General features: G+C 51.7%; 8 protein-coding genes across 8 annotated transcripts; 4 read left to right on the top strand and 4 right to left on the bottom strand.

The window, feature by feature from the left end:
• Nucleotides 1-1,035: 1,035 nt before the first annotated feature.
• Nucleotides 1,036-4,229, top strand: BJX68DRAFT_255277 (transcription factor domain-containing protein; the record flags this gene model as incomplete). Its single annotated transcript, XM_071043017.1, has 6 exons — nucleotides 1,036-1,164; nucleotides 1,223-1,356; nucleotides 1,414-1,787; nucleotides 1,846-2,518; nucleotides 2,571-3,116; nucleotides 3,170-4,229. The coding sequence occupies 6 exons, from the start codon at nucleotides 1,036-1,038 to the stop codon at nucleotides 4,227-4,229; spliced, it is 2,916 nt and encodes a 971-aa protein (XP_070899114.1).
• Nucleotides 4,230-4,361: 132 nt separating this feature from the next.
• BJX68DRAFT_92962 (kinetochore-microtubule binding complex subunit SPC105) lies at nucleotides 4,362-9,379 on the bottom strand. Its single transcript, XM_071050028.1, has 5 exons — nucleotides 9,007-9,379; nucleotides 8,595-8,943; nucleotides 5,986-8,537; nucleotides 5,317-5,938; nucleotides 4,362-5,260 (listed from the first exon to the last, which is right to left on the bottom strand). The coding sequence occupies exons 1-5, from the start codon at nucleotides 9,247-9,249 to the stop codon at nucleotides 4,494-4,496; spliced, it is 4,533 nt and encodes a 1,510-aa protein (XP_070899115.1). The 5' UTR covers nucleotides 9,250-9,379; the 3' UTR covers nucleotides 4,362-4,493.
• Nucleotides 9,380-9,527: 148 nt separating this feature from the next.
• BJX68DRAFT_237263 (40S ribosomal protein uS17) lies at nucleotides 9,528-10,793 on the top strand. The gene is made up of 3 exons (XM_071040160.1): nucleotides 9,528-9,832; nucleotides 10,122-10,360; nucleotides 10,457-10,793. The coding sequence occupies exons 1-3, from the start codon at nucleotides 9,658-9,660 to the stop codon at nucleotides 10,523-10,525; spliced, it is 483 nt and encodes a 160-aa protein (XP_070899116.1). The 5' UTR covers nucleotides 9,528-9,657; the 3' UTR covers nucleotides 10,526-10,793.
• A 232-nt stretch (nucleotides 10,794-11,025) lies between these two features.
• On the bottom strand, nucleotides 11,026-12,722 carry BJX68DRAFT_266830 (uncharacterized protein; the record flags this gene model as incomplete). The annotated part of the gene is made up of 3 exons (XM_071045617.1): nucleotides 11,026-12,219; nucleotides 12,269-12,424; nucleotides 12,486-12,722. The coding sequence occupies 3 exons, from the start codon at nucleotides 12,720-12,722 to the stop codon at nucleotides 11,026-11,028; spliced, it is 1,587 nt and encodes a 528-aa protein (XP_070899117.1).
• A 159-nt stretch (nucleotides 12,723-12,881) lies between these two features.
• On the bottom strand, nucleotides 12,882-13,552 carry BJX68DRAFT_237265 (uncharacterized protein). Its single transcript, XM_071040161.1, has one exon. It carries the CDS (start codon nucleotides 13,360-13,362, stop codon nucleotides 13,132-13,134), a length of 231 nt encoding a protein of 76 aa, XP_070899118.1. The 5' UTR covers nucleotides 13,363-13,552; the 3' UTR covers nucleotides 12,882-13,131.
• Nucleotides 13,553-13,575: 23 nt separating this feature from the next.
• On the top strand, nucleotides 13,576-16,452 carry BJX68DRAFT_237267 (ENTH domain protein). Its single transcript, XM_071040162.1, has 5 exons — nucleotides 13,576-14,097; nucleotides 14,171-14,408; nucleotides 14,464-14,654; nucleotides 14,703-14,814; nucleotides 14,867-16,452. The coding sequence occupies exons 1-5, from the start codon at nucleotides 14,050-14,052 to the stop codon at nucleotides 16,120-16,122; spliced, it is 1,845 nt and encodes a 614-aa protein (XP_070899119.1). The 5' UTR covers nucleotides 13,576-14,049; the 3' UTR covers nucleotides 16,123-16,452.
• Nucleotides 16,453-16,672: 220 nt separating this feature from the next.
• On the top strand, nucleotides 16,673-19,354 carry BJX68DRAFT_93013 (uncharacterized protein). Its single transcript, XM_071050029.1, has 4 exons — nucleotides 16,673-18,009; nucleotides 18,060-18,376; nucleotides 18,426-18,541; nucleotides 18,592-19,354. The coding sequence occupies exons 1-4, from the start codon at nucleotides 17,046-17,048 to the stop codon at nucleotides 19,340-19,342; spliced, it is 2,148 nt and encodes a 715-aa protein (XP_070899120.1). The 5' UTR covers nucleotides 16,673-17,045; the 3' UTR covers nucleotides 19,343-19,354.
• A 1,186-nt stretch (nucleotides 19,355-20,540) lies between these two features.
• Nucleotides 20,541-22,387, bottom strand: BJX68DRAFT_93110 (acetate uptake transporter family protein). Its single transcript, XM_071050032.1, has 5 exons — nucleotides 22,255-22,387; nucleotides 21,541-21,927; nucleotides 21,306-21,474; nucleotides 20,618-21,241; nucleotides 20,541-20,559 (listed from the first exon to the last, which is right to left on the bottom strand). Exons 2-4 carry the CDS (start codon nucleotides 21,915-21,917, stop codon nucleotides 20,918-20,920), a joined length of 870 nt encoding a protein of 289 aa, XP_070899121.1. The 5' UTR covers nucleotides 21,918-21,927; nucleotides 22,255-22,387; the 3' UTR covers nucleotides 20,541-20,559; nucleotides 20,618-20,917.
• Nucleotides 22,388-25,310: the final 2,923 nt, after the last annotated feature.

Genomic DNA, 25,310 nt, shown 5'->3' on the forward strand with positions numbered 1-25,310 from the left:
GGGCGGTTGCTTGGGCGTTTCGGCCGAAGTGAGCTGTCAGGTCTTTGTACCTCTACCTCAACCATTCAAGAGGAACAAACCCGAGCTGGCGCTGACGCTTCCCCGCAAAGAGCATCCGTGGCGCCCCACGAGCTTGTTGCTACAGCCCGTGCATCAGTCATGGTTCAGTCGCTAGGAAGAGCTTCGATTGGTCTTACGACAAGCGAGAGGACAGCGAAGCCGTGCGCTCTTATTCAGAAGACTCCGATCTCTGTTCGGCCAGATCCCAAGCCCCAATCTCGAGATCCTGCAAGCGGCCTCTCTCTTGGCGTGGAGGCAGAGAAAATGCCGAATCCCTTACCCCGGATTGGGTTTCCCCGGCATATCATCATGACTGCAATGATTTCCGCCATCGGGCCAGCCGAGAAGCCGCCGACACAATGGTTTTGTAGCGGCCCCGTGTGCCCCAGGCTGTTTTGACTCGAGGATCGAGGTCTCTTCTGACGCTTGATAACTTGACAGGCGGTATTTTGTGCTGAATCCCGAAATAGGACGGAAAGGTGGGATGCCGACTTCCGAGTGCTTTTGTCGGGCGGGATTACTAATCGACCATTTCTCCGCCACGAACTTGGCTCAGGCTCAAGCCCAGATTTCGTTCCCTCACTGTCCGCTGTTCAAAGATTTACTACAACCTTATACATTGTGCTAACTCGCTTATAATCATCTTACGCCGCTTGCCTGTTTCGTCGAACCGCTTTTTCACTTGCACGCGTTCGAGACCGGCGTATCCGTCTCGTGTGGCGCAGCTATTCAGTGTCTGATCTGGCGGCTGCTTTTTTCACCTGACAGATCCCCAACAAATCCTTCAGACGCCACTTCTAACTCGGCTTGAAGAGCTGCTCTACATTAATCAAACCTAAGAAGTCTCGTCCATCAACTGTTGGCTAATCAAGGTATCCACGCTCATCGTCCGGGCGAGCTACCGCGCAGCGGCCCCGGCTGCGGGCCGAGTCCACTTATGATACAAACAACCTCCCGTATCCTAGGCCTGGAGCTATGCAGCACTCAGCTGAGGCCGCTAGAGTAATCCCTACCTGGAAAATACAGGATGCGCAGCCTGCTTCTTCAGAAAACGCAAAACCCAGCAATAGCCGTGATCCTAGAACCCGACGACGTAAATCAATGGTAAGCAGACTCCATTATATCCATTACTGAGGCCCCTTAGTAAACTTTGCTTCAGCAGCCTTGTGAGACGTGCTATAAGAAAAAGATCAAATGTGAATTCAACGAATCAAAGCATACTTGTACTCCATGCATGCGCCGTAGCCTGAAATGCAAGCCTATCTCGGGCAAGGGGACGAGAGATGGCCCAAGAAGGTATTCCACCATCGAACTATCTCGATCATTCATTGTTATGAGCTAAACATGGTTCAGGTCACGCTACGTGAGGAATCTGGAAGAGCGCCTGAAAAAAACCGAGTCACTACTGCGAGCTGCCGGTATCTTGGTTGAAACAGCAAATCTTGACGAAATGAGCGACGTCGCAGAAGATCTCAACGAAGATGACAGTGCCGTGGAGGACGAAAGCGATACATCTACGGGCTCTCGAGATTCCAGCGGAAGTATCTCTCATGAATCAGACGTCACAACTGAAAGTGCCACCGCTAAACGAGCCTCGCCGACCAGTGTCACAAACAGGTCCTTCCATCATAATCCTCCGATTTCTTCGAACGTTCGGAAACGCTCGAATACTGGGAAAGGCGGCCCGCCAGTATACAAACCTGACAAAGGATGCTCGCTATATCTCGGTTCGTCTACTATAACCCTAACATCTGTCCAGAGCACTAATGCTAACGTTTGACTCAGGGCGGTCCACACCCCTCTCGATATTGACCCGCGAAGGTGTTGAATGGGTCAAGAGCAAGTCCGGTGAAGCGAATTCTCTCAGTTCTTTGCTATCGGGCACGAAATTCGATAGTCCATGGGCATATTGGCGACCTGATGTCTTCTACGACGTATTTTCCTCCAAGGTGTATAAGCCGCTGCCACCCAGAGCTGAAGTTTTCTCCTTACTAAAGGACTACTTCCGGACTGTCAATCTCATGTTTCCTCTATACCATGAAGAGACGTTCATGCAGCTAGTCGAATGGCAGTACACTCAGCAGACTTGCGACGATGCAGCGCGGTGGGCCAGCATCAACATTATTCTCGCTCTGGCACACGAATACCGATTCTCTAATAGTCAAAAGTCAGAAAAGGATAGGGAGAAGGCGTGGCTCTATTATAAAAATGCTCTATCAGTGTTTCCCGAGCTAGTAATGCGACGAACTGATCTTCTGAGCGTACAAGCCCTCCTGGGCATGGCACTTTTCCTCCGAGGAAACTCTAGTACGCAATCGACTGTCCCTGTCGTCACGGCCGCAATACGATCGTCGCACCGAATGGGGCTTCATCGTGAGATTCCCAGGCCGTATCTCGGCAAGATCGAACAAGAGCAGAGAAGAAATGTGTTCTGGATTGCCTACGTCATTGATCAAAGGTGAGCTTCTCCTCTTACTTAGTAAGCACCAGGCATTGATGTGTTTCTATAGCATATCTATCCGACTAGGAAACGCACCCACGCAACATTTCGATGACTTCGACGTCGAGATTCCCTCCGACGAGAATGCCGCTGGGCTCGTGATGGCCGATAACAAACTCTTCTTCCCACGGCTTTGCCGCATTGCAGTGCTCAGGAGCCGAATCTACCGGCTATTCTACTCCGCGAGGGCATTGGAAAACAAATCAACGGCCGACATCTGTGAAATGATCCACCAACTGCATGCGGAACTCGATAACTGGAAAAGCGAGTGCCATTTTGATATCCTTCTGAAGCGGAGAGGGTCAGGCGAAGATTTTCTCGCTGGATTCGCCTCTGCTGGTTTATTCCTCGTATACTACAACTCGTTGATTATGATTCACCGTCTACCGATGTTGATCAACTTCATCTACCAGTCGCGCGCTGACAGTGTACCGGAGTTCGACCTGAAACTGATATTGAGCCAGTCCTCTTCTTCGGCAGCCATTTGTGTTCAAGCTGCTCGGGATACTCTGAAGCTAGTCAATAACCTACCGTGGGGCGATATTGCATGGATATGGTAAGATCAAAAGAATCCAACGCGCGCACGGGTCTATGCTGATGTTATTCTAGGTCGCTCTTATACTACGTATTCCTAGCAGTGATGACAATCTTCGCCAACATCCTCCGCAACAGCCAGCAGGCAACCGCCAAGGACGACCTGCAATCTCTAAACATGGCCGCAACCTTTTTCGCAACGCTTGTCCCGGCCGACGGACCTTGCAACTACGCAAGGTTCATGACTCGTATGAGTACGACCTTCGAGCGTATCGCGCGAACCGTCCTAGAGCGAGATCAGAAGCCACACCCAGACTCGAAACGCAAGGTTTCATCCAAGCCTCGGCCTTCAAGTACGTCAGATCCAGATACAAATGGAAAGTCACGACCCGAATCCACAGCCACGAACAACAACCAGACTTCCTCTACATCCACAAACATCGACATTCCCAATAACCTCGAGGGCCTACCACCCATAAACTCAAGCGGCTACGTTGTCCGCGAAAGCCCACCACCCAGCACGAGATCCGACGACAACTCGGATACATCCCAATCACACTCCACACATCTTTCCAATAATCTCCTTCCAGACCTTCGCCAACAACAACAACAACAACACCCTTCAAACCTGACAACAAACGTGAACCAATACCACACCCAGCAACAACACCCGTACGCAACTGAAAACATCCCCATGCCGTTCCCCCTCCCGGCCCTCGACGAATCATCCTTTACCTTCACACAGCCGGAACTGTGGCAGATTCCTCTCACTGCGGATTGGGAGTTCGGGTTCGGGGGGCAGTTTCTAGGTGGCATGTTCGGGCAACCTGGCACCGACAGTAACAATGGAAACGTGGATAGCAGCGCTCTTCACGCACAGAGTTATATGTTCCAGGGTGCCACGGGGCCTCAGTCGATCGGAACAGCAGCTGTTCCGGAGACTACTGCAGTACCTGTGCCAGTGCCTGTTTCTTCGGTGCCCATGATGAGCAGTACATACCCCACCGTCCCTGGTTATCCGAATGGGAGTCAATGTAACGGTATTGGTGCTGGTGTCGCTCCAGAGGCAACGCCGGGTTTAAATCCAGCGGCGATGTGGATGGGTGGGAGCAACTGCTATGGGAATCCTTACTAGCGAGACGGCGTCAATGTTACAGCCATAATCCAAGCGATACAAAATATAGACCCTGCTGTCAACAACGCTCATGGACTCTGGAATTGTAATCCATTGCATTCATTTCATGTAATACTCAAATTGTGGTATCAGCATTTGCGGAAGATAGACGAATAACGCAGAGCATATCAACCTCCCAGGTACGTAAGCCACGAACTCCCGCTGAAATATTGCATAGACAAGCCGAAAGCAAGAACCGGGGGGAAAAAACAGGCATAATTTCAATCAAAACACTGTGCCAGAGAGCATCTGAACCGCCTTGCTCCAGACACCGTTGCCGAACTTAGTTTCGCGCCCCCTGAGTTGTTTGTTAAGGATACTCTGCATCTCCTTCTCAGACAGACCTGTGCCATTGTCGGTTCCGAAGCCGTAGACTTTACTGGCGAGCACTGTGGTCTGGATGTCCAGGACTCCAATCTCGCTCTCCTCTTTCCTCTCGAGAATATGGGTTGACACGGCAAAGTCGACATCGATTCTGCTTTTGCCTGAGGGCTGAGGTGTCTTCGACGCGGAGGTTCCAAGCAAAGTACATCTTGCTCTTAGAGTGGGTTTGTCTTCAGCGTCGGAGAGTCGGAGCTTGGTCACGCCGTGGAATTCCAGCATGCGAGCTTCTTCCTCCAGATTCGATGCCAGATCCCAGGCCTCTGACACGAAACGCAAAAGCTGGTTTGGCGTGACTTTTGGCTGTTCGATCTTGGAGACGTGCATATGCAGAGACTTCAGGATAAGCAACGAAATGGGCGACAGCTGAGGTGTTCGCTCGGCCGGATTCGCTCTTTTCTCGGGGGAATAGGTCAACTCGATCGGTGTGTCAGGTTTCGCGTCAGGCAAAGATTCCTTCTCGTCGCTTTTGATGTGAAACGACCCTGGATGGAATTTCAGCTGGAGTTGATGCCGGTAAGACATGGTCACCGCCGGGCCTGCAGCTGATTCTGATGGAGATGCGGAACTGATCGACCAGCCAGTCGATTGTTCAATGCGGTGGACAGAATCTTATGGTCACGTTAGCATGAAACAACAGGAATAGCAAAATGGACATAAGGTATACCTTTCAGTTCGCGGATCTCCTTGGCGCTCCATCCCCTGCACTCTTCCTTGACCCTCTCCGCTTCCTGAATCTGAGCGGTGAATTCTGCTTTCAGCTCTATTCCTGTCTCGATCGTGTCCGTCTTGTCTTGAACCTCAAATTGCAGTTCCTCAAGCATCTTCTTCTTCGCGGCAATCTCGTCTTCTATGCTGGACAACCTGCTTCGCGCACTCTGAAGTTCCCCCTGATCACAGTTCTCCAGCTCATCCGCCAACTGCTGCAGGCGTGTAGCCTCTTCCCTCAAAGACGAATGCTTCGCGGCAAGCGCGGGGACGGCATCGTTCAGAAGTGCTTCGTGTTTCGATAACAAGTTGTCATCTCCTTTCATTTCCTCCATATGACGATCCAACCCTTCCTTCAGGCCCTCCAGAAGCTTCATACGCCACTCATACCAAGTAGCTTTGCTCAAAAGCCTAGTATGGGTCTTCACGTTTCGAAACTGGTTATCCATCAGAACGCGGATATCAGGCGCCGCATTGATGTATTCTCGGAATAGAGGCGGGTTGTCGGCATAGGTTTCGGTCTCGATAGATCGAATTATTTGTCTACCTTCGGATATGTATGACTTCAGCTCCCGACAGGACTAGACAGCGTTAGCATACCACATCGGCTTACATTTGACAGACTTACATGTTGATATAACTCGAGCATCGGCACGGTACAGAAACCTGCCGCAACACAATCCTCGAAGTTGGAAGCACTTGATTTGGAATCACCCTCAAGGGACAGCCTAGCCGTCCTCTTGCTAATGCTATCCGGGGCAGTGGTATGTCGCCGTTTAGTGGTTGTAAGTTCCATGAAGTGGATGTTGGTCATGTCCAGGAATTGTTGTAGCTGTATAGGCTCAAACTGTGGCCCAGCATCTTCAGCCGAAGCGTCTTCGTGTTCCGCAGCACCAGTTGTCGGCGATGTATGGGCGGGATCCGCCGAGACGAGCACTCCTTTTGGTTCCCGAGTAGGAGTTGTGCTAGCTTTAGACGGAGATAAACCGAAGGGCTTGCGAGTCGGTGAACGGTTTACGCGCCCAACCGTTTCTTCTTTCGTTGGGGGAGGCGGAAGCTTCACGCCTTTCACTGGGCTCATATCCTCAGGGCGCCTCAGCCGTTTGTTAGGAGTATTTTCGTCTTCATCTTCGTCTAACTCCACCGGGCGTTTACCAAGCAGGCCTCGTGCGGCTCCCACGTGAAGACTCTTGCGGCCACGGACCTTGTTCTTCTTCGGGGTGAGACTGGAAATCATATCCCTCAAGTTTGCAGTAGGATCACGATCGTTCTGCAGTGGTTGAATATGACCATCCTCCCGACTTTCTTCTTCCTCTCGTTCTCTGTCAACCTCCTCCTGGAGTTTGAGTGGGTCTTCAAAGCGCACACCCTGCGGTCTTTCCTGAGGAACAAACCCCTCAGTCTCCTCGCCAATAGAACGCCGTTTGTCAAGAATGGCCGCAACCTTGGGAGATCCAAGGCCTTCCTTGTCAATCCCAAGACCAGAGGACCTTCTCTTTTGAGGGGGGCGCAGGACAAAGAGGGGAGCGGATTGTCCCGCCGCATTGGGACCAAAGAGGCTCTTACGGGGCGATTTCCTTTGGCTGTCCGAAACCTGAACTTCAGGCTGGGAAAGCTTTTTAGGAGACGCACTCCGAGCCTGCTGGTTTCTAGACGACAAAGGTTGATCGGGGGTAGAGGGTTGGTTTGCTTGGCTCAATTGCTTAGAGCGAACTGAGGCAATTTTGGTAGGTGAAACTTGAGGCGTCGTCGAAGTTGGGGTTGTTGGAGTTGCACGGCTTAGACTCTGTCTTGTACGCGAAGATCTAACGCTAGCCAGGCTGGGGCTACCATTCTCTGACGCGACTGCAGCAACGTGGATACGACTAGGGTACTTGGCGGGAGACGCTTTCACTGTTTCCTGAAACGGAGAGCTCCCCAATTGGAAGTCTATGTCTTGATCCTTGTCTGGGCTCAGGACTTGCGGTGGCAGTATCTTGCCAACAGCAGTGGTGAAATCCATGCCTGCAGTTTGATCCTCATCAACTGGTTCCGTTTGCTCCTGGATTGCTGGAAGAATGCCACCAACTGCTCCGGTGATATCCATGTCAGCTCCGTCTTCCATGTCATCTTCGGTGTCGTCCCACTCAGAGTGATTGCGAGTTTGAGCTGGCGATTCGTTGTCCTCGTCAATGCTCTGAGAGGAGTTGTTTTTCAAGAGGCCCCCTACGACCGATGTAAACTCCATGGTCATTTCCTCGTCATTGTCCGGGTTACTGTCGGCACCGGTAGACTTTGCAGGCGACACAGATCGGGCAATACCTCCCACAACGTTTGTGAGCTCCATGGTCTGCTCTTCGTAGTTCGTTTCCTCGCCACTTGACTTGCGGCGGCTTAAGCTCTGCCGGCTGCTGGGAATGATGCGCCCAATAGCGTTCGTCACGTCCATGCTAAGCTCCTCGTCCTCATTGTCGCTTGCCATCTCGGACATATCTGCGTTTGAGGGCTTGTATGGGTCGACATTTTCCTGGTCCTGCCGTGCGCTAATATCCTCCCAGTCGAAACTCTGTCTTTGCCCCCGCTTGATCCAGGGCTGGAAGGCTCCAGTAATCTCCTGGGCAGCGATCTCCATGGAAACTTCCTCGTCATCATCTTCTTCAAAGGTCCTTCCAGCTTCGCGAGCGGCTTGTCGTAGAGCATTGTTCAAACGACTAGTGCCCGTAGTGGATTCAGACCCGTCCGTTTGGCCCGTTATCCCCGAGTGAGCTGTATCATCCATGCTCATCGCAGTGTTCTCGCCATCAAAATCAGAAGTAGATGAGTTGTCGTCGTCCTCGTCTCTACCAGCTGAATGTAGGCCAGTGTCCTCGCTAGCTTCGCTCCCACTAAATGGGCTCGAGAACATGTCCTGAGATGACCCGACCCCATCATAGTTGCCACTTGCGGGACGATTCCCAAATTGTGCCAAGTCGGGATATTGTACTGGAGAAAAGGCGATATCGGATTCCGCGTCAATCTCAGGTGAGCTAGGAAGCTCATCTTGTCTGGGAGCCGCTGCGGGTTGCTGGTTTTCACGGCCTGCCATCGAAGAAGCACGTCGAGTAGAGTTGGATGCCGACGACGACGTTGAGTCGTCAGGTATTTCTACTACATTCCAAGTATGCAATGTCGCCTCAGGGGCGAAGGATACACGGCGGTTGGCTGTGTTAATCAATTAGTGCTTTGACGAGTACTTTGGGCGGTTTAGCAGAAGCATACCCATCGACTTCCGTCGCGCTTCCCTCTGTTGCAATATCGCCTTCTTTTCTCTTTCTCTCCTTTCCTTCTCCTCCTGCTCCCTTGCCGCAGCCATCTCATCGCGGATAGTATCGGCGTTGAATGTGTCGAAAGGGTTGGTTTGGTCGTCGGATTTAGAAATGGATGGTTGGGCGGGTGTATCAAAGTCGATAAGAAGACCTTCCTGTGCTGCACTGCTGCTATCTCCTTGTGACTTTGCGCCGCGGGCCGGGGTTTTCTTGCGTGTTTCTTCGAACGTAGGAATATTTCGTACGGGGGACACAGGGACGGTCGGTTTGAGGATGGACTTCAGGGGGAAAACAGCGGTAGACTATGTGACAATGAGCACCATTAGCAGGAGTGAGATGAAGAGTACCATGAGTGAGTCAATTACCTTGCGCCGATTTCCGTTCGAGTCTTGAAGCGCATCCAAACCGCCGGGTCCTAAGCTTTTGCTCCGAGACTTCTTATCCTTTCCAGTTCCCGCACCTGGTCCGATCAATGGTCGTGCAGCACTAATGTCGGTGGTCGCATTTTCCTTGTCGCCTCCGGCAGTCAATCTCGAGCGCGGGACATGGGCGATAGAGCGACGAGATCGTGGCCGGGAGGACCCCGCGGTGTCACCTCTGGACGCCATCGGAGGAAATTGTCGCGCTCATAGACAGAAGTAGCGCAGTAGATATCGCCACTAATGCCCAGCACTAGAGATGGTGTCTTGGTGGTCGGACGATGGGTGAGAATAACGCCGTAAACAATGCTGTACTTCGTCCCGCAAAGAAGCGCGTCGCCCCGGTCCCTCATCATGTGACCTCGAAATGTAAACAAAGCTGCTGACATAACAGCCCTAGCCGATCCGCACAGAATCCATTCCGGGCCTAGCGCGGCGGTCGCACAACGCCCACACTTGAATTGTCTGCCATCGCTAAATTTGCATTCATCAAGAGTCGACGTCGACAACCGAACACTCCGACAACCCCCCTTCCTTCGCGACGAATCTCTCACCCAGCTCGACCCTGTTTCCTCGTCGGACTGAATTCTCGCAAAAATGGCCACCGAGTTGACCGTCCAGTCGGAGCGTGCTTTCCAGAAGCAGCCTCACATCTTCCTCAACCAGAAGACCAAGGCGAAGAGCAAGAAGGTCGGCCAGGCCCGGAGATGGTACAAGGACGTTGGCCTGGGTTTCCGTACCCCCAAGACCGCCATTGAGGGCAGCTACATCGGTATGCACGACCTGCACTGAGTTTTGTTGGACTTTTCGAATGCGATATGGCCGGATAGCCTTCCCCAGAGTCTGAGATGAGAATATGCATGGATCTTATTGAAAACGACAACTTCTCGGCACAGAGAATTGCGATTGCTTGGGAGGAAATACGCGATTGAATGGCAATATGCCGCGGTGGTTTTCAACACGATTTGGTCGAATCTCAGTGCTCAGACTCCGGAGAAGGACAATACGCCTCTGCTTTGCGTCAACTTGTCCTTCAGACTGCTAACCCGCCCGAATTATAGACAAGAAGTGCCCCTTCACCGGTCTCGTCTCCATCCGTGGTCGTATCCTCACCGGCCGTGTCGTCTCCACCAAGATGCACCGTACCATCATCATCCGCCGTGAATACCTCCACTACGTCCCCAAGTACAACCGTTACGAGAAGCGCCACAAGAACCTCGCTGCTCACGTGTCCCCCGCTTTCCGTGTTGAGGAGGGTGACTGGGTCACCGTCGGCCAGTGCCGTCCTCTGAGCAAGACTGTACGTGAAACACCTTGAATTTACCAATTTACGGGAGGAGTTTTCGACTGCGATTCCGCTCTTATTCTGTCTTTATCTAACATCTTCACTTTTTAGGTCCGCTTCAACACCCTCCGTGTTCTTCCCCGCACCGGCAAGGCTGTCAAGGCTTTCAGCAAGTTCTAAGCGTGTCGTCGACGATGAAGGGGTGTTCTCGAGAGAAAATTCAACCTAGGGCAGCGGCGCGAATGGATTCATGCGGAACAGTTTGAAGGGTTGGGATTGTTTCACGATTTCATGTCCCGGTACCCTGCGAAGGATATATCCAATGAAAAAAATTTCATCTGTTCTTCTTGCAATAGAACTCTGCCATACAGCAACTAGGGAAACAGGATCGTTGTGTTTAATAGTTTGGGAATCGGATTTTTGTGACGGTAATGGTCTGGGAACCGACTTTGCATTCTCAGTGCCTTTAACGGACGTAGAATCTGCCTAATCCTAGGCATGCATATCCCGACTTTTTCCCACCGATGTACAACATCTGCCTGACTCGCTGTTTCGCCCTCTTACATCTTGTCTGTAGACTCATATCCTCGAGCTTGTTACATTTTCCTTCCCTTTCGACCATGTCCAAGACCTGTTGGCTAGGGAAGTACTGGCAACATTAACGTCAAGCGATGAGCATGTCAACGACGGGCAGGAAGTTTCTCCAGAGCAGACCTCACTCTTGCCCTGTCGTTCGCAAACTGATCAGTCGAGATCTGCTGAGATTGCCCTAGCTCACCGGAAAAATCGAAATCCTGGTCATCCATAAAGCCGTCGATGCCCAGCTCCTCTTCGACATCATTGTCAAGTCCAATACTGGAGAACCTAGGAAACGGCGTGACTGAGCGATCCTCTAGGTTAATGATTGGGAACATCCTAGCCGTGTCAGGGGAGTCGCCAGCAGTCGGGTTCGCATTGATATTCCTTGGTGACAGTACAACCTTATCTTCATCGTTGGTGAATGCGTCGAACTCATCGTCATCACTGGGTGAAGGTGAATCAGATATGATCTCAAATGAGATAAGAGGGTCCTCGGAGTTGGTAATAGGAGATGGCGAAGGAGACGGCAGAGTATACTCGCCTCGAAATCCAAGACTAACCCCTTTGTTGAAGTTGTCCCAGGGTTTGTGCCTCGATTTCAAGCGCCAAGAGTGTGCGAGGCCCTCACTGACGGCCTTGTAGTACTCACACGGCACGCCCAACGAGGATAACAGTCTGCCAACGGCCGCACCTGTCCTCTGGTTTAAGTCCATAGCGCTTTTTTTCATTTCCCGGTGCAGGCGTTTACCAGCATTTTCAGATGCAGTAATACTCTCTAGCTGCAAAAACCGCTTGATATCCGGGTCGTTTGCAGCTATTCCGCAAAGCGTAGTGATCTTAAACGAGCAAATGATTGCATCGTTTTGGATAGAGCCCCATATAAGGTATTCGCCCCGTCCATCATATCTAGATCCTGGAATCCTCACAAAGTTCTTCTTGACGAATTCCTTAGCGGAGAAGATCTTCGAATCCGGCTTCAACTTGGTTCGGTCGATAATTGACACAGTAGCGCCTTCCTGTCCCCTCAATGCCCTATGTACCGGTGCCAGGGCCGACCGAAAAGTGGATATAAATGGAGATGGGTCGGGTGTGGGTGTAATGTGATCAAGGAATCGCTGCCGAAACTCGTTATCAGGGATAGAGTTGGATGGGTAAACTGGGGTGCATGGATCCATAAACAACCCGGCAATGAATAAATCCCTGCGGTTGACTCCTTGCGAGTTGACGTTCCACCATCGATAAAGAAGCCGTGGTGTCGTTTCCTCGCCTACTCCAAGTCTAGGGACCTCTTCCTCCTATGCCAAGTCAATATAGATAGTTGCAGGGCAGGTGATAGGGATATACCTCTGACCAGCAGAAGAAACAGAGCTTGCCCCCCGCAGTACATAGAGGTGCGTCTGTAGCTGACAGCGATTCTTCCGATGGGTTAGATAGTGCTGTGTGGTCGATCAACCCTTCTTGGACTTCATTCTGGGAGAACGTGTCTTGCGACTGCTGACTCTGAAATATCAGTCAACCATTCGATTCCAACATGGATGCTCCACGTCCAAGTTCCACTTACTAGCTGAGAGGAAAACTGTCGAACTCGGTTCTGATAGACGAACCGTGATGAGTCTATGGTATCATGTTCTTTTCCAGCCATTGTCAACCCAAGCGCAGCAGCAGCTCCTTCAATCTTTTTAAGGACAGGAAGCCAGGGCTCGCGGTCAAAGCCTGAACAATGAACATCTCCCCATATAGGATCGCCATGCTTCTTCATATCCACCCACTGGGACTCAAGTCTGGCCCAACCAACCATTTTGCCATTTGTAAGCCCGGACTCAATGAGCTCCTGTTGAAATACCGAGTAGAAGATGTCCAAGAATGCGTTCCTGTCTCGCACGTAGTATTTTATCAAGCAACACAAGACTTTCCTCATATCATTTGTCCACCTGACCCGCGGGGGTCTTTGGGAAAGGTCAAGAGCAGTGAGATTTGCCATTTGGGAGGAAAGAAGAGAGATTTGATTCTTTAATGGTTAATGGTTAAAACGTTTCTGTCGATGCCGAAGAGGTACGACGGCTGGCCTTCTGGTAGGTGGTTATGGACTCTGATAGAGTTGAAGTGGCTCACACTGTTAACAACAACGACAGGGGTAAAGGCTAAAGCTGAATGTGGCAGGAGAGAGGACCTCAACAGGTTAACTTCCAAGGTTGGGAAGCGACAGCTTAGGTCCAGTCATATCTGGGTGAAGTGAAGGAAAGAAGAGAGCCTGGGCTTCGTGGTGTTATTCCCATCCTCACTACATGAAGAGAAACACCTCGAGAGGTTTTCTCTCTCATACACACTGGTGTTGAGGGAATTGTTAGGCTCCATGATGGCCAGGTGAAGCTCATTGAGTCATTTAGAAAGTGGCTATGGATGCTGTGAGTTGATATAATGAAGCAACTCAGGAACATGTGAAATCTTGGGACTGGTGAGAAAGTAGTGGTAGAGACAACAGAGCGGCTTGTTTATATACATCCAGCACACTCTCACATGACAAACGAAAAGTCTGTTCAAAATCAAAGTTTGTTCAATATATAGATTGTCACCCCACTAGATTGTCACCATGCTTTCCAGATTTATATTACGACTGATGTACTCAATCCAGCTGTGACTGACGTTGTGGTGGACCAAAGAAGCTTAGGCCGTCAACACCCAAAAAGGCGGAGTTGGACTCGGCTTCGTCGCGGCGATGGTCTCCGTCACATTTCGCCCCCTCCACAATTACTTCCGCTTTGCGAAGTCGGCCCAACGTCAAGTCAATCGCTCAATTCCCCGATAAGCTCTCCGATAGAGCGCGCTCGTTATTTCAGCTTCTCCGGCTGGACCGATAGAACTCGAGCTGACCTCACTTTCGCGTCGTTCCTATCCTCCTGACACCTGTTCCGCAGAATGGTCTAAATAATCATGATTCTGATGGGCACCGGCACGAACAAGACAAATCACAATCTACGATAGCCATTATCTGATCCTTTACTCCATCGTTATCATCGCCTTTCCCAAGGTGCTCAAGAAGCGATACCCAGTCCGACCAGCGGACAGTCTCCTGACCTTTGCCGCAACACAATTGCACTCCGCGAAGCCTGCATATAGCCTAAACAATGGCTCAGAACTTCGAGAAATCGGTAAAGGGGGCCACCAAGGTTAAGGTTGGTTCTTCCGCGCTATAGTTGTGTCTTGCGACTATCGTTCGGCAACATGCTGATTGTGTACTCTGCATAGCTTGCGGCCCCTAAATCCAAATACATCGAGCACATTCTTGTAGCAACGCATACGGGCGAAGCCGGAGTAGCAGAGATATTCCGGACACTACACCTTCGCGTTCGCGACTCGACATGGACAATCGCGTTCAAAGCCCTCATTGTGATTCATTTCATGATAAGGGAGGGCCAGTTGGACGCTACATTGCAATATATGGCGGAGAATCCGAGGAAAATAGCTGTCAGTGGGCTATCAGAGGGTGAGTCGAGTGGGACATTTTTGCTTGGTGCCGTGCTAATGTCTGGATTCTGCAGTTCAACCGCAAGGCCGCAACATCCGAAGATATGCCAGCTACCTCCTTTCTCGGGCACGCGCCTTCGAACAGACCAAGACCGACTATGTACGAAGCGGACAAGGCCGGATGAAGCGGTTGACGGTCGAAAAGGGTCTGCTACGGGAAACGGAGGTTGTCCAAAAACAGATCAAGGAGCTGCTACGTTGTGATGTAAGTCACTCTGCGGGGCTGTTATTGAGCTATGCTGACATATATCAGCTCTTGACGGACGAGGTTGAAAACGAAATCACCTTGACAGCTTTCCGTTTACTTACTCTAGATCTTTTGACACTCTATTCAGTCATGAACGAGGGGACAATCAACGTATTAGGTAAGAACAAATGGACGCATGTCTCACTGAAACCGGTACTAATCGCTTACAGAGCACTATTTCGAAATGTCACGGCCTGATAGTGAACGTGCGCTGGAGATCTACAAGACGTTTGCCGCGCAAACAGAGGAGGTAGTCAAGTTTTTGGGGGTTGCTCGACACTTTCAATCGGCAACAAGACTTGAAATACCGAAACTCAAGCACGCTTCGACCGATTTGACCCGTCTTCTTGAGGACGATTTGAACGACCCAGATTTCAACCTTCGTCGGCGAGAGTACCTTGCTCGACAAGGTAAAGGGGGAAGTAGTAGTGCTTTTACTGCTGCTGCCTCGTCAACAGAGAATAAACCCGCTAGTAACACCAACACTACGCCTACTCGACCTAAGACGGAACCTAGCCCGCAAACGAAGACTAACCCTTCGAACCTGATGGACTTCTTCGACTCTATCGAGGCCCCAGCTCAACCTCAACAGCAACTCCAACCGCAACCACAAGCTATGCAATTTCAACAGATGGGCCTCCCAGGACAGCAGCCCGGCTTCTACCCGCAGCAAGGAGGATTTCCACAACAGCAGCCCGGATTCCCACAACAGCAAACAGGGTTCGAACAGCAACCCCAGTCCACCGGATATGGTCAGCCGGGACCTTTTGGACCCTTTGCGGCTCAGAATCCCAACCAGTTTGGCCAGCAACAAGTGGCGGCACCCCTTCAGGCCACCCCCACAGGAGCTGGCTTTGGCGGGTATTCTCCACAACCCCAGGGGCAAGTGTACCAATCTCAACTTCCTCCTATTCCCCAGAATAATGTTGCGGCATTCCCTCAGCAACAACTATCGCCGAACGCGCTGCAGCCCCAAACAACCAATCCATTCAGACAATCGATGCTGATGAGCACCCCGACGGGGTCGGCGTCACCCGCATCTCCAATCAGTCGCCAGAATACGAATCCCTTTGCAAAGCGATTGTCAACAGTCAATCCTTCGTTCAGTCCCAGCGCACCGGAACCGTTTCCTCAGGCTCTGCAGCAGCTGCAAGCGCCGCAGCAGCCAGCGCCCCTCCAATCCCAGCGAACAGGAACCAACCCTTTCGCCCGCAGCTCATCTGTCCCACCTCAACAGTCGCAAGGGCTGCAGCCCGCTGCAGCACCCCTTCGGCCCACTCCAACAGGCAGTACAAATCCGTTCCGACAAAGCACCCTTGTTCAACAGACGGGACAGGGTTGGCCGGTCAATGGCCAGCAAGGCACCATGGGCGGACTGGAGCAGCTGGACACGGTACCTATTTTCCCGCGTCCGGGATTCTCGTGAGACCCGCTGTGTCCTATTTAGAGAGCGAATGCTACCCAGCAACCTATGTTACTTTTATTCGTGTTGTTTATCTATAATCGCATTCCTATTTTCCTGCTTTTTTCACCGCCGATTGATCCTCGTGTTCGAACTTTGCATACGGGCTTGCAGCGCGGGCGCCATGATGTAGTGATAGCAATCAATATGACTGGAGCATTACCTATTTTGCATCTCAAGTACCCCGTACAGACAATAATTGTTGAGAAAGAGGAGACAAGGTGTCAAAGTGACAGGTCGGATTATCGAAACATGCAAGGAGGCCATATGGGAGGAAAATATACCCGGCGACAGTGCACAGAATCGCTGATTATGTTTATCCATGGAACCTTCAGGGCCCACCCGGATTCCGGCAGCCGCAGCATCCGAGATCCAGCTTGCTCTTTTTCAGCAAGCCGCACGGTGATTGGCTGTGGATTGCTCGAGTTGGAGAGGAGCAGAGAAGGGCCGAAGAGAAGCCAGAATCAGAAGTGCTGACTCTGGCGAGAAAGTTGAGAGGTGGTTTCCCCTCCTTGCCGGGCAGGCTTCGTCCGTCTCACAGACCCTCGCGAGCACCGTCAGTCGGATCCTCAGCCATCCAGACTAGGCCAGGCCTGTGCTTAGCACGCAGGACTAAGAGCCTAAGACGATTCATTCTCTTTCGACTGCGTTTTTCTCTTCCCAAACATTCCCAGCACTGCGTTCCCACCTGCGCTCGCCCCCGAAATTTAGCAGGACATGAGGCTTTTCCTGATAAGGGCAGTGCGCTGACCATTCAGCATTTCCTCACCTCTTCGCTCATTCTCGGCTCTCCCTCTGCCCTCCCCAACTTGCCTACCCAGGAAAATAATGAGTGCCCATGAAGATCGCCAACGAGATCTGTGAACTGCGAATCTTGCGCCTGTGCGATGGACGCCAAGAACTCCCTCCCTCACTCCACGCCTCTCCCCCCGGTCTCTGACCACCACCACGTCCTCCCCATTGTCTCTCGCCCGCCAGCCTGGGTCGCCTCACAGCCCTCGTTTCACGCCCACCCTCCCCTCGATATTAATAATAATTACCTTAATCCACCTTTTCACCCTCCCCCGCAGTCCGTCTCACCATCGACCTCATCGCCGTCGCAGCCGTTGCCCGCTCATGCTGCCCCTTCGTCGTCCATGGTCCCCGAGGCCCTCGACGAGCCCAATGCCGTCCAACAACCATTCGCCAGCGAGCCAACTCGGCAAAACTCAGGGAAGACGGCGGTGACAAAAGTCCGCAAACCGCGCAAGCAGGGCAATGCCTCGCAGGGACGCTCGACCCTCTTCTGGGTGCATAACGATCCGCAATCGGTCGCAGAAGGCACTCGAGAGGAGACGTTGAAGTTGATTCGCTCCCATGTCATGTCCGAGCATAACCGCAAGAAACGACTCGAGAACAATAAACGGTATAAGAACAAAGCGTGGAAACACCTCGCTTTCCAACCGGTCGAAACCGCCGATTCCAACTCTGCCTCATCGTCCGCCCCTCCTGCTCTTGAGACGTCGCATCCAGCTCCGCGGAAACCATCGCGAAAGGCGTCGCGTTCCACCTTACCTCCCCCGACATACTCCTCCTCGTCCTCTCCCAAGTCGCCCTCTCCCGAGCAACCGATATACAAAGAAGACGACGAATCAGAGGAGGAGGAAACAAAGTTTACGGGAGTTGGTAACGATTACGAAGCGGTGTCGGCAGACTCAGTGGATGACTACAGGGTCAAAGTTGAAAATGAGACGACCCTTCCCATGGTTCAGAACCCGTCACCATGGGCTTATGTTGGCCAGGGGTCAAGCGATCCCTTCAGCACGATGCATACACCAATTTCGGAGCGTATGCATCGGCATCTTCAACACTGTGGGTTCACCGAGCTAGTACGTTTATACCCAGCTAACTGTTTCAACCAGTTTTATGTAAATTGACGCGACTGGCTTACCCGTTACAACGACGCTACGGAGCCAAATTGGAGGCTCATTGGGCGACTCTCGTCCAACATGATCCCGCCTCTTTGCACGCCTGTATTTGCGTCGCCGCAACGAATTCCGCGCTCGAATCCGGAGAGTTTCCTTTGACAGATAACAAGAAGGCATCAAGTCCCCTTCTTCTCGACACGTTCCACCATCGAGGCGAGACGATTCGCCTGGTCAATGAGGGTTTATCGGATCCTCTAAAGGCCGCCAGCGATGAGTTGATTGCGGCGGTTTCTGTATTGCTAACAGTTGAGGTATGTCGCCCCTTCTCTAGTCCATCCTACCTTTCACTAACCAAAACAGATTGCAACTGGAGATCCGGACTATCTGAAGATCCATCTCGCGGGCTTGAGGCAGATGGTGGGAATGAGGAACAGCTTCGCAGATGTCGTTGACGATGTTCGATTCCAGATTTCATGGTTTGTGCATTCTGCCCTTGTAGAAGCATTTGTGAATACTAACGGGTTAGGACCGATATTCGCGTGGCATGCATGTCTTTGACGAAACCTATATTTCCATTCGTTCGCTATGCTCGCCCGAAACATTTTACCATCACACCACCCACCAAAGAGCTAGAAGCTACTGCTTCAAGCCTAGTTTCCTTGATTCAGATACCCGGCATCTTCGGCGATGTCATGTCCAAAGTCGTTTATGATCTGGCCGACCTTCTCTGGTACGCAGAGTGGATTAAAGGCGGCCCAGAATACCAGGAGTTTGATGAGGAGACGGAATGCTACTACAACACCGAGGTGCTGTACGTCGAATACGCGCTACACAGCGACCGATACACACCAACCGGCGAAGTAAAAGGAGACGACACAATCGAGGGCTGCGTCCGCCTAGCCTGCCTCCTCTTCCACAATAGCGCAATCTGGGACTTCTACCCCCAAATTGCCCCCGTGTTCCCGAAACCAATCATCGCCCTCCAAGTTGCCCTCGAAAGCACAATCCGAACTGGCTGCTACCACCTCTGCCGCGACCTCCTCATCTGGCTCCTCTTCGTCGGCGCATGCAGCACGCGAATCCCCAGCCAGCGCTCATTCTTCGTCAACGAACTCGCTTCCGCAATCCGCCTCCAGGGCGTCCGATCATGGCAGGAACTCCGCGCGATCCTGTTCCGCTACTTCTACGTCGATCGGTGCTATCTCGGCCCGCTGCGGCAGCTGTGGGATGAGCTGCAGACGACGTCGGCTTCGCAGCAGTGTATAAACAGTAATTGATGTGACTATATATATCTATCTAACTAACTATCCTGCCCTGCTATGTCTCCAGATATAGAAAGATATGTTTGGTTACATGCGTGGTATAATAATGAGAAATGGTACATACGAGATGAGCTATGTATGTCGTGATGAATTGACTTGTATCTTAATCTTAGCCTCGCAAAAGTGTACGTACACGTACGTAGTCCCCTATTTTATGTCATAGCCCCGTCGGGCCCTCAGCAGTCCCGAGTCTTTTCCGAGGCCCCATATCCCGACCTCTCTGTGCAACGACAGCCATTCAATGTCTAGATAGCATATTATGATCTAAACTGCCAACTTTCAATGTCCGACCGACCCAGGCGCTATATCAGTCAGGCCCTGAGCCCAAAAAAGGTATAACTTATCTACATCGTGACAGTAGCACATAAAAGATACAGTGGGCATATTCGCAAGGAAACCACAATATGCTCACTTCACTGCCAAGTCCTTCAACGAAGATCCTCGCAAAAGCCCATGATCAAGGAACCTGACAGCCTGTCACAATCAGAGAATCCTCCATACGGCACAATGCAGCTTCCATAACCAATCGCCTCGACCTCTATGACGCCTTGGAAGTTAGGGATGACACGGCTCGAGCCTAGCATAAAGTCCCACGCCGAACTTTCGCCGACCGAGTTTTCTCCCGGCGTCCCGACGGAGTACGCTATGACAAGGGAGGGAGCACCGAGAGAATCCCGACGTATCCCCACTGGCACCACTATGACTACTATTTTTCGCCCTTTCTCTCCTGTCAGTGAGAAAGAAAAGAGCGCAGTGGGACTCCTTGTGATTACTTATATAAACGCGGGTTCCTCCTAGCTTTGTTTCAGGGGTTTTTCTTTCAATTGTTTGGTGTTTTGTTTGCACGACCATGACTCTCTCTTTTACATATCTGTTTACATCTATCCATGATGATTATACACCTCTGCCAATTATCTCTTTGTGCTAACTCGGGATCTCCAATCCTCCAGTCTAGCCTTTCTTACTGACTTATGCTTCAGTCGGCTTTCTTGCGCGGACTTAGGTGTCGGAGTCCGTCAACATGAGGTTGAAGCTTGGTGGTATGGCATGACATGTCTGTGTCACCAGACCAAAGCTTCACGACGTGATGACTTGACGACTTGAACCGAAAGTTTCCAGGCAAAGTTTCAAAGCGAAAGCTTGATTTCCAGGTCCCAAAGGCAAAAAGGTATTCAGCAAATCATGAACTCTCATTAATATTGGACTAGGACTAATATAATTATTCGGTATAGGAAGATCAACACAAGGGAAGTAAAAAAAGAAAACACCACAACAATTCACCACACAAGACGTCTTCAGACCATATATACGCGCCGCCGAATGTACCAAGACACGGCAATATCGAAACGGGGTGATCTAACGATCCAAAACGAGTTCGAAAACCGCGCCGTCCAAACGTGCGCAGTGTTTATGATCTTACAACCAAGGGTATCTGATGAGGATAATTATGGGGAATACATATTTATTGTTCCCCGATGGAATTGACGTGACGTTTCATGTCTCATCAATCGGATGATGCGGCGAGCTGATTTAGACAGTCTCGCGCTCGGTCTTGCCGCGACGGGCACGGCCGGTGGGCGACCAAGGGAAGTGGGCGACCGGGATGACGAAGAAGCTGTTGCTGCTGTCGGCAATACCGGCGAGGGCGTTGTACCAGGCAGCGAAAGCGGCCAAGAGACCGAAGAAACCACCGGCCTTGATCACGGGAGGGTTGGGAGCGCCGTGGGAATCGCGCTGGATGTAACCGACACCGAGCAACAGGAAAGCAAGGTCGAGGAAGAGGAAGAGCAGGAAGAACGCCACGGTGGACCTCAGGGTGCAGAACAGCAGGATGGTGGTGAAGATGAACCAGCCCTAAGGTGGTGTTAGCGCATCTGATTCCGCAGCAAGCGCAAGACCGGCCTCGGGGAACACTTACCATGAGGAACAATCCGAAGGAGTTATAGAACATGGCGGTGCCGCCCGTTTCGATGAGGTTGGCCTCGATGTTGAAACCACCAGGAGTGAGGACAATAGCGAAAGCGATCCAGAATCCACCATAAGACGAGAGAGCAGTGGCACCAAAAGTGTTTCCGACGGCCATTTCCCTGCGCAAACAATGCAGTCAGAATCAAACGACCAAAACCATGACGGCGCGACGGAATATCACTTACCACATGCCGGCGAGCAATTGAACCAGACCACCATAACCAAAAGCAAGGGCGACGACAATGTTGGGCGCGGTGATATCGCGTGCACCCATGTTGATGCAACTGAGCACGAAGGTGGTGAGGGCGAAAGCACTCAGACCAAGAGGAGCAGGGTTGGCGAACTTGCGCGCCTCGACGGACTTGTACAGACCGGGCTGAAATTCACCACCGAAGGGGCGCAAGACTGCCTCCTTGGTGTTGACGTGCGACAGAGGCCCATAGCCAAAGCGCGAGTGATGCTCTTCGGGGGACATACCGTTGGGCGCAGCAGGGGCAGCCTGGGGAGCAGGAGCTGCGGGACCAACGTCCTTCTCGAGTTGGTGGTTCTGTTCGGCAGACATGATGATCAAGCTTCGAAAAGAGGTTAGACTGATTTTCTTGTGAGGTTGAGATAAAAATTCCAGCTAGCTGGAGAGGCGAAGAGGTAATTGAGGGTCGACCACAATTGAGGCAAGAACGAAAAAAAATTATCAGGACGCGCACAGCACAGCTGGGGTGGGTCAAGTCAAAGAGTACTTGATGACCTTCGAGAAACAGATGGGAGGAGGAGAGGGGAGTAAATAAAGGTGAGACAGGTAGGGCGAGGCGTCAATAATAAGTATGCATGGGCAGGATGAAAATGACGAGAGCTAGCGCGCGAGAGAGACACCGGACGAACGCAGATTGCAAGCAACTTACCGAAACAGGGAGGAGTCACCGTTAGCCTGAGGTTGATCAGCTAGCTCGACTTCGTTTTGTTTTGATTTGATTTCCCCGGTGGAAAAATCGTACGTAGGCGAATGGGTTTATTCTCCCCAGTGGCCGTGGCGAGTGGAGCGAGGGGTCTGCGTTGAGAATGATGTGCACCTGCGTCTACCCACAAAAGGGATGATGGTTCTCGGAGGCACGCCGGGGTTGATTTTAGCGGGAACTTTTGCGACGGGAAATATGGAGATGAGACAGCGGATAATGGATTCGATCAGAAAAGAAATCTCGAGCAAGGCCAGAGCAGCAGCCGGTACATATACGCAGTCCAGCCAGTCGGGGGGACGGCAACCATGGACGAGCCATCCCCAGCAGAGTGCGGAGAATGGAGAGTGAGGGGACGAGAGGACCAAGGGTGAAGGGAAGTTTTTCCATCTTTGCGACCCTGAGCCGTAACTCGAACAGGCAGGTCGCGCAAGCTCAGGTCGCAGCTGGTGGTATAGCCGTATACTACACTACGGAGTACTGACCGAAGCTCGAGGTCAGCCAGCGTAACAGGATTACCAACCTTTGCGATCCCCGGACAGAAAATGGAGCCGGTCTTGGTGGGGGATGTCCGGGGCCAAGGCCAATGAGCTCAGCCATCGTTCACCGGCAGGATTTATGGTTGGCTCTTGGTAATGCAGCCAAGGACTGGGCCAGCACAGACGGCGAAACCTCTTACGCGCTGGTACACGCCAGGGCCAGCTTAGACGACGCCTTTTCCTAGTCCTCGTATTACTATCATCACCATGCCTGGATCTCGATCCTGTAGCAGGGCAACAGGGCTTATTTTCTTACGTACTGCCATTCGTCCTTTTGACTCTTTGCTCTCTGCCATGCCCGTCCCATGACTTCGGTGAGCCGGCGGTTCCGCGAGCGTTAGTCAGCTCCCCGTGATCATTGAAGTCATTGAATTTCATGACAATTTCTGTTGGTGGACGATCGGCCCAGCGCGTTGTCACTCTGCCTATGGCCGCTTGCTTGTCTCTCCGCAACGACGATCCGTAGATGCCTTCCTCTTGGATCCCGCTTCTGTTGCGTCCATGATCTGTCGAGTTCAGCCGATTTTGTTGAGGACCCAGAAAGAAAGTAGCTGGACCAGGCTAATTTCTGAGAGGATTCGCTGACGGTCCTACGGACGGCCGGAGAACCGGCTATTTTAGAAAGGGAAAACTTGTGGAATCCGGATGATGGTAGCTGTGTGGGTCTTCTTTTTTTCTTTTGCCTCGGTTCCTGCTCAAAAGCTTGACCAAGCAGATGGCGTTTGAGAAACTTTTGGCTGCAAGCCCGTCCCCCGGTCGGCGGTTGTACAACCGCAATTAAAGAGCGATAATCCTCCCCTTTCTCGTCGCATTCCGCTCTTTGCAAGCGATCGATCGGGTTAATTTCATCGCCAACGTGGAGGGAGAAACTCGAAATCCTTCGACTGCCCAGAGTGCCACTTCGATCAGCCCAGACTAGAATCCACTCCAAGAGTCCAGCCGCCGCAGGGATCCATCGCAACCGCCTGCGGCTTGCAGCAGCCACTGGCCCCAAAAAGCTGTCAGCGTGGCAGATTCTTCTTACGCACGACTGTTCACTCTGCAACGCTGGACCTGGACCCGTGGCCGCACGGTGCAGAAACCAGTCGATCAGTCCACAGTTTGCGACAAAATGAAATTACAGTTTCAGGTCCTGCCGCTTCTCTTCATGCACTGCCCGCGTTGTTGACTCTAGCATGCATCCTTAGCACGAGACTGAATTAGAAGTAAGGCCGACGAGGTAGCTATCGCCAGCACAAACAGCTGCCTTGTTCGCCATTAAACATGGTATGAAAGACCAAAGATACTCGAGACTACATCGATGTACACAAACTCGCCCCTGTATACCACGCAGTCAATGTTCCACCTGCGTCGTGCTCTGGATTCGTATATCATTCTTTAGTGAAACAGCGATTTCATCTTCAATCTTAACTAGCAGCACGAACCCATGGCGTGCAAGGAACCCTGTATTTTGTTTGGACTTCGACGGCCGCCCCTTTCTATCAGCCTGTGTGCTAGCCTCCATATCCAAATGAAACCCCGAAGTGCGCATTGACAGGACTTCAGTCTTCGAGACGGTCGTTGTTCTCCGCTCCCCATTGAGCAAAAAATATCCTTCCACGCCGTCACCCCAGCTCTGACAACGCTTAGGCTAACTACTTAGCGTTTCGCCCTTGGCTGACTTCATCCCTGCAGGCCATAGTTATTGCATTTATTACCGTGACTAATTTACGGCGCATGCGCCATGTCTTCGTTTTTGGATCTTGGACCCTTGATTGGCGCGAAATCTCTGGTGCTAGGTTGGTCTTGAGTGACACCACGCTCAGGATTGACTCTCGGTTTATTAACAACACGGTCACAAAGGCTTGTTTTAATAAATGCCCAGCTGCGGCAATGCTTAAGTCTGCCACAATCCAGCATGGGAGGCAGAGCGATTAAAAGGCCAGAAATCAATCGCAAGGTCGTGGTCAACTGGACTTTGAAGCAACAACACTGTTAGTGAACTATATTAGTTTACGGAGTACTGAGCGAGTCAACAATAAATTAATCAGCAGCTGACTTCAAAAGTTCAATTTCCCCTCTGGCGATCCTGTCTGTGGCACACCAGACGTCTTGGCATACATCTGGTATCTCCAATCAGGCCAGACGCGATGAGCACACCTGGCAGCTGGCGTCTCTGGAATATCTCAGGGTTCAAAAACACGCGTGGGAATTGGCGGTCATCGTTCTTCAAATCCGGACAGCAGAACTGAGCTGGTCTTGAATGACACTGTTCGTACATAACGAATTGTACGTACTTCTTCAGCAGGTACGCCGTACTTGCTGTCACCGGTCGGGTATCGGTTGTACTTCAGAGCACCCTTCCTTTTCTCCGGCTTGGTGAGACTCCACGTGGAGAAAATCCCCAACCTTTGTCGATGGTGTGTCTGGCTGGACCGAGTCCTCCGTACTCCGGAGTTGGTGCGGTAAGGCAGAGTCCGCCCCGTA

The sequence above is a fragment of the Aspergillus pseudodeflectus genome (genome assembly GCF_044049435.1).
Source record: "Aspergillus pseudodeflectus strain CBS 756.74 chromosome Unknown BJX68scaffold_21, whole genome shotgun sequence".
Lineage (NCBI taxonomy): Eukaryota > Fungi > Ascomycota > Eurotiomycetes > Eurotiales > Aspergillaceae > Aspergillus > Aspergillus pseudodeflectus.